Source organism: Montipora capricornis, chromosome 10 (genome assembly GCF_036669925.1).
Source record: "Montipora capricornis isolate CH-2021 chromosome 10, ASM3666992v2, whole genome shotgun sequence".
Lineage (NCBI taxonomy): Eukaryota > Metazoa > Cnidaria > Anthozoa > Scleractinia > Acroporidae > Montipora > Montipora capricornis.
In genome coordinates this window covers 16,003,626-16,011,125 of record NC_090892.1, presented here as the reverse complement: position 1 = coordinate 16,011,125, position 7,500 = coordinate 16,003,626, and the positions used below count along the sequence as shown (strand labels likewise).

Genomic DNA, 7,500 nt, shown 5'->3' with positions numbered 1-7,500 from the left:
GCATGGGTAACCGGTCGTTTTGCCTACAAGTCGCTTCTCCTACTGCGAAGTTGATTCACCTTCACGCGTGAAGTCGTTTTGCCAACATGCAACAGAGCATTCGCTCTGACGAAGGGCTAACGCTCGAAACGCCAGCTTTCCAAATCGTTCACGGAGGTAATTCGACCTTTGTCAACACGTCTGATGAAACCGAAGTTTCCTGTTTCACTCTCCTCCCACAGATACAGCACCACGGTTTCTTTAGAAACTAGAAAAAATTTGTGAGACTTTTACGCAGTCGGCAGAAGATTCACATTATAAAGAATGAAACTTAAAAACAAACTTCGTGCATCCAACTCGCTGTGCGTCTCGGTAAAAGATGTCCAAAATGACACGAAACGACTTATAGGCGAAACGATCGATATCGAACTGTACAGGCGTAAACTGTCACATTGTCCGCAATTTTTGCACTTCAAGTAAACCTGAAAATACAGATACGTAGTCGACGATTACTCTAAATATTTATCAAAATCGGCGTGCATCTTTTTACGTACATTTTGATGAAAATGTTTTAAAATCTCTTGCACTATCCCCAGAATTTGGCAAGGGTATAGTTTTTGTTGATAAGCTTTTTCTCTCCAGAGGGACGCTTAATTGTCGTCACCCGAGTCGGATTTGCGGCGTGGCGCAATATTCATTTCTTGCGGCTTCATTCAACAAGGGCTGAACATTCAATTCTTTTTGTTGCGTGATTTGCCTGTAGCGGTATTCTAACATTTTTATAGCTTAACACTTATTTGAAGACCACCTTCCTTCTTTTAGGGTCCGTTGGTGAGATGGCTTCGAGTGAATTTTAGCGATGCTTTCATTGCATGGATTCACGTTAAGGTAAACTTTCGCTTAAGCAGTGTTATGTGCAAAATCTCTCATGAAAATGACTGGTAGAGCTGGATACCATTACAAGAATTTCTCTCTTGGAGGGAAATCTCCATTGTTTCTCACGGTGTTAATTCAACGAGCATGTGCCAGAGGCCATTGCATGGGAGGGGGGGGGGGGGGGGGGAATTTGCTTTTTAGAAAATTTCTGCACCAGCCTCCATTCTATTCCCTTTCCGGATCACACGCGAGAATACCTGTACGCCCTAATTACAGCTACAATGTTTACAGTTTGCTTATAACATCAATCTGTATGTTTCATGCTTGTGATTATTTTCAGGCCCTTCGCGTGTTTGTGGAATCAGTTCTAAGGTAAGGTAGTTTTGAAGCACGAGTTGATTTCTTTAAAAGACGTACTTACGGTCATAAAACGCTCATGTAAACGCAGACTTTTAAGTTAACAAATTAGTTTTAAAAATAGACACTGACAGGTCGTGGTGACGTCGTTTTGGATTGAACCTTTTGCATTTTATAACTAATTGAACGTCTCTGGTTTGTTTAATTCAGATACGGACTGCCAGTGAACTTTCAAGCAATGCTTTTACAGGTACCTCAGCTAGTTTTGTTCTCACTGATAAAACCATAGACAGTGCTAGCAGACTCTCCAGAATAAGACGAGCCGATCGCATCATTTGCAGATGAAATTACAAAGGGAGCACTTTCTCTTCACTAAATTTTAATAGCCTGAGTGTTGGTCCGAAAGCCCGATGCTCAACCAACTGAGACACCGGTTGTCGATTACCTTTTATTTGCTGAATTTAGATTTTAAATTTTCTTTTAGATCTGGAAGCAATAAAAAATGGGAGTTATCATCTAGGAAAGAGAAGCGTGTTAAAACCATGGTGATAAACAGGTTTAAAAAGTGCTCAAGATCCGGTGTGAATAAATCACGCTTCAGACTGCACATGTAATGAAATGCAAGCTCATTTTCGACATGTCCTGTCCCTTTGCAACAAGACGCCGTGGGAGAGTTTACGTGGGGTACATCGTGCGATCGAAATCTTTTGCTCATCATTGTAGTTTCCAGAATCTCACGTCGTTCTTGTCGATCGTCGGCTTTCTTTGGCCTCCGATGATTCTTCGGGCAGAGTATTCAAACTTTACTTCCTATGACGGAAGATATGTCCAGGATTGACCCTATTAAATTAGATGCAAGTGGATTTCACTACGCGTCACGAAGTGTCCCCTTTCTCTTCTCTCCAACTTCACTAGTGTCTCGGAATGCATACAATTGACTGTACAAAGCGTCCTCCAAATGCTGCTCTTCAAGTAAGGATAAACAGCCGCATTTACTCTAAGCTCAAAATAACGCTAAACTTTACCCTTACCTTACTTGTTGGAAATAGGTAACAAGGGGGCACTTTGTGTACGATTGCATCTAATTAGGGTCAATCCTTGACATAAGTGGCGACGGAAGGTTTCTGAAAGTGTTTCTGTTTAACATTCGTATACCACACAGCTCATTACAACCACTAATTATTTTCATTGGATCGATATGAAGTGCAGCTTTATTGTATTCAGGATTAGGCTCCATGGTTTCCGTTGAGTATTTTGTGCTCCTTGTTTTATGAACCAATCACGAGAGCGATTGCGTTAGGTACCTCCTGGCCCTCGTCATTGGCCATAGGCCGGAGCCTTCCTGTGCACCATATCGTTGAGTCGACCTTTGGGCGCATCTTTCTGTTTTTAGAACTAACCCTTCAGCACTCACCTTTACCTCAATTTAAACAAGTTGCGTACATTGTTTTTGCTATTTTTGTCTTCGTTGAACAATAACTTTATTCTGATTGGCCATTCTAAACAGTGCGAGCAGAGCCGAAGAAGTTGTGGCGTTCTAAAAATAGAAAGATACGTTGAAAGGTTGACTCATAGGGCTTCTATGGGAGAGGCAAGCGCCTACTCATGGGCTCCTGCCTTAAGCTTGTTGGATTTTTTCTTAGACAGCCGTGGAATTTTATTTGTTACTCTCGCTAAAGCCAGTAATCGGCTCCATCTTAACGATTTGCGACGCGCCTTGACTACAGGTGTTGTTGCACTGTCAGGAGTTTACATAAGCTTTTGTAATTGTTTGCAGCCATCTAAGAAGACGTGCAAGAAAATCAAAGACACTTTGGATTCGTGTTATCAACATCTTGATAACCAAGGCTTTAGTTCAACAATGTACGACCCACAGGTATGGAACAATCTTCTATTTAGCTGAGACTGCCAGGCTCGTTTCCAGGGCCTTACTCCGTAAAAGCCATGGATTCGAAGTTGGTTCACAGCAAAGCAAGATCCCATCGTTTCTCTTAGCCAGCGGGGCCCTCGCACGAGAAAACGAAGGGCTCTGGAGGCATAGGAAATCCAATTTTTTTCACTGGTTAAAATCTTGAACCGGAAGTAAAACTAGCCGATGTGGCGCGAAATGACCAGTGTCTGTTTAAAACTACGATATTACTTAATTCTGTTCAAGAAGAACAGAAGTCACAGATTCTCGAAGTTGAGGCCACGTAAAGCTTCACATAAAGACTCTTCGAATGTAATGCTTCTAAGCGCCACCATGTTTGGTACTATTGACGAATCACATTTGAATTCTGCAAGTCCTAAAATCTGGGACTGTAAATCCGTCTCCAGAGCCCTTCGTTTTGTCGTGTGAAGGCCCCGCCGGCTAAGAGAAACAATGGGATCTGAGAACGAGAATGTGAAAGAATACAGTTTTTTCGCAGTCTGGCCCGGGTTGCTCGAAGCATGGTTAGCGCTAACCAGCGTTAAATACCATGGAAACCTATAAGTTTTGATACTTCTTAACCAACGGTTAGCGCTAACCAGGCTTCGAGCAACCGGCCTGTGAAGAGTAAATATAATAATTGATTCTTTTTTCTTTTGTTTGCTTTTCTTAAGCATATGGAAATCCCTGGACTCAGTTTGTCCCAGCAAGAATATTATCCCTACGTCTTTTATCAGATTAAATTAGACCTACTGGAGCGGTAGAGAATAGAGGCAAAGTTATTTCAAGAGCGTCCGAATATTATAGCCGCGGAAGTTGGCAGAGAGGTCGACGAAGATGTTTTTAGTCTTTTTATTGGTATGAGCTCATGACGTCGTGTGAACCTTTTTCTCCCTTTGACTCCCAATAATGAGTGATATGAATTTCTCCTCACACAACTCAATACATTGTCAAGTAGTCTTGTAGCGAAAATAAAGAAATTTATCACCTGGGGTTTTTGTCTGGATACATCACCAAATTCCCATTACTGACAAAAAGTATTGTAGGGCAGTCAGTAAGGAGAATTAACATTCAGATCTTGGGAGTGAACGGGTTAAGTCAGGTCTTAACTTGCTACACAAGCAAAATAGCAACATATGCAAACTCAGCAGTCTTAGATGATTAGTGCCGTTTGCTAGGACAAAAAAACGAACAAACGACAAGCCAATGCGTTTGTTATTAAATTTTCGACCTCGGATATTGCGTATCTAGCTTTCTGATTGGTTCACTCAATCTCGGTTATCAGTTCGTATACCGTATGACCAAATGTGGAAACTGATTGCGTCAAGTGTTGCCAAGCTGGGAAATGATTGGGCTTTCATTTCCAAGTGTCCAGCGACAGAATTGAAATGAAAATTTAATAAAAAAATTCTTCCATTCTCGCTCGTTGGATATGAGACTGGTTATAGCCAATTCAACGCTACGCGCCTCGTTGTCCTTTTACCATCTGATATCGAACGCGCGCTCATGGAATCATTGTTAATTAATACGAGCAAGTGCTCACGTGGGGTACGTTTCTTTGTCGTCGTCTGCAGAACAGAGTTACCGGTATTTGATTGGACGAATGTTTGTCTTTTTTGGGGCGTGAAATGTCGTTTTAGATGTAGCTTTTTTACTCTTTTGTTGGAAGATGTATGCCTTCCAGATGTAGGCTTCTTGTTATTTTAAGTTGCAAATGGTGCGATGCAATTTTGAAATGAATGAATAACGTCTGAATACGTAATGATTATTTTGCCAGTCACAGGGCGTTTGCGAGCGTTGAGACGGAAAATAAATGTATCTGCAGAAGTTAAAGTGCTCAGTAGTATGACCAAAAAATCAATTCTTTTTTTTCCTTGGATTTTAAAACTATGTTAACTGAACACTAAGTGACCCAATTTTATAGCCTTGATTTCAAAGGGACGCTTGTTTATATATATTTTAACTCAAATTTTGACAGAGCTGGATCGAGGAGAAAATGACGTTAAGGACTCGCTAGTTTAAGAGTGCAATGCGTGTGTACGCGGCTGAATTAAAATGCAGCACGGGTTTTTTGTGGCTTTCAGACTTTTAAACGCGTGTTTTGCATATATATAATAAGTTGCGTTTACATGCTGAAATAGTAAATGACGTCATTTTCCCTAGATCCAACCCTCTCAGGTCCATTCGGAGTTTTGAACGTGAGTAATAGCGGACCGTGAAATCCAAAACTCACACTCAAAGTAAACAGCCTTTGGATCAAAATCAAAGCTCGATATTTTGCCAGTCAGGTGTTTTAACACCTAAAAGCAAGCACACTTTCGAAATCAGAGGAAAAAAGAAGTGGTTTATCATAGTAGTACTTTAAACGATACATTCTTAAAATTAACTAGATAGTGTAAATATATCATGAGTACAGATCCAGTCCATTTGATGTGCGCATGGAGGAAATCATATATGGATTGTTTTAGCGACTTAATCCGATTTTAATCGGCCTGCGCGGGGTAAGGTCTCCCTTCTCTTTCTTTAAAGGAAGCAGTGATTATTACGAGCCTTGACGAAATTGTTGCTCTAATGTTTTCTAATTAAATTGTCAAAAATTAGGGCATACTTTGGGTAGACTTATCTATAAGCCAGCGGCGTGAAGTGTAATGCAGAAGCAACTTAATAGACAGTCAATTCGGCAATTTAAAAGTACTCAGTCGAAATGTTTGCGTATATCGTCGCACCCACCTTTAAGAATTATGTGACGGCTACATTGGGAAATTGTGCCATCTTGCAAAGCACTTTTCAAAGTTTTCGCGAAACTCTCGTGTCAATTTTCTTTCGAAACTAGGGTTTATATGGACTCGACTGATGTGATTTCAGCTTCTTTGCTATTAAAATGGAGAAGCCATTCTTGTAAGCGCTAGATAACGATTAACTGTATCGTTTGTTCTTCATTGTTAAGGAGTTGAAAAATGAAAAAAAAAAGGCTCCTAAATGTGAATATGAAAATAAAAACTTGTTAAAAGTGGAAAGATCTCGGTTGTGCTGTATTGGTCCTTTGCATAAAAATGGCATTTTATCGCTGGGGGAACCGACTCAACACAGCTACAAGTATTAGGCTTCCCTTAAAATCAAAATTCCCTGGCACCCCTCCCCGCATACTTCAGCGAAGGTCCGCCGGTTGCACGAAGATGTTCCAACCCTTTGGTTGATAATGTGCGCTTTCATTCTTAGAAAGTGGAAAGATTTTTTTTTCGAAGCATTATGGGCAATCGATACATGAAAGATTCACTACTGTTGTATCTAAATCTACTATAGTTGCTATCTACATGTAAGGGCAATAAATTCAAACAAAGCTATAAATATCTTCATTAGCTGAAGTGGCCGAATTTTGCTTGATATTTTTTTTTCGTTGCTTCGTCCATGATTACGGTTGCAATGATGTTCCCTTCTTCATTCGCTGAAGTTTCCTGTACTGTTCCCTCGTGATAAAGCCAGCTGAAAGGAAAAGGAAAACACTTCGTAATGACCACTTGAAGGAAAACAATCAAAGAAAACCGTTGAATGACCCACTGATAGTACGGTATACTTAGTCTGACAAAAACTCTCACCAGTCAACCAGTCGAGTATAGACACTTCCATCTTGTTTGTTTGTTGTGTGGTTTCTTAACGTCCCACAGAAAAACTTAAGAACATGGAAGTTATTTGTGAGATGGGGGCTACGGTTTATAGTCCTTATCCGAGAAGGGCAGCACTTATCTTATCCTTTAAGATCCTGAGATTTTGATCCGGCCAGACCGGGGCCCGTTTCTCGAAAGACCCGAAACTTTACGGGCGCCACAATTCCCTTTGTATCTCAGGAACGGAGAGGATTTAAAATTTTCCTTTTGTTACCTTTAAAACATGTTAAAAGATCGGCTTTCCAAAGCAAGCGGTTGGCAGTTTCGCAAATCGCTTTTCGGGCCCGAAAAGTTATCGGGACTTTGGAGAAATGGGCCCCAGAGTTCGAACCCGCGACCTCCCGCATGGCAGCCCGATACTGAGCCACACGTGTGCGTCTTGTTTGCCAGTGCACTCACGCTCACTACGTCGTAACCGTCAGAAGAAACTTCTAGGAACAAGCTCCTGTTACTTATTTGATATCAGTCTTGCCAACGACCGAGTGAGTAACGAGACCAGGGCCTGGTTCTTCGAAACCCGATTAACTTAATCCAGGATTAGCGTAAACTTTTGTTTCATGTTTTCAACTTTTCGGTGACGTTTTTTTTTTTGCTTATTTTTGTTTTTCAAGATTGACTTCTTCTGATGTAAAGGCCGATACACACGAGGGGTTTAGGGGCATGCCCCCCTTCCCCTCCGAGAAAAATTCAAACTAGAACACTAAGAAACCAACA

General features: G+C 41.0%; 2 protein-coding genes across 3 annotated transcripts in view; one reads left to right on the top strand and one right to left on the bottom strand.

Moving 5' to 3' along the window:
- The window catches only part of LOC138019375 (V-type proton ATPase subunit C-like), a 20,496-nt gene extending 14,356 nt beyond the window's left edge, over window positions 1-6,140 (top strand). Inside the window, exons 10-14 of one of the 2 annotated variants that reach the window (XM_068866142.1) lie at window positions 802-867; window positions 1,196-1,227; window positions 1,423-1,462; window positions 2,990-3,088; window positions 3,796-6,140. In XM_068866142.1, the coding sequence (XP_068722243.1) occupies window positions 802-867; window positions 1,196-1,227; window positions 1,423-1,462; window positions 2,990-3,088; window positions 3,796-3,885 (327 nt within the window). In that variant the 3' untranslated portion in view covers window positions 3,886-6,140. Of the gene's footprint in view, window positions 1-801; window positions 921-1,195; window positions 1,228-1,422; window positions 1,463-2,957; window positions 3,089-3,795 lie in introns of both variants that reach the window. The other variant, XR_011126146.1, reaches the window with a different exon arrangement.
- LOC138019374 (putative GTP-binding protein 6) overlaps window positions 4,966-7,500 on the bottom strand; it is a 19,716-nt gene continuing 17,181 nt past the window's right edge. The window contains exon 6 of the mRNA XM_068866140.1: window positions 4,966-6,604. Within this exon, the coding sequence (XP_068722241.1) occupies window positions 6,478-6,604 (127 nt within the window). The 3' untranslated portion in view covers window positions 4,966-6,477. The remainder of the gene's footprint in view (window positions 6,605-7,500) is intronic.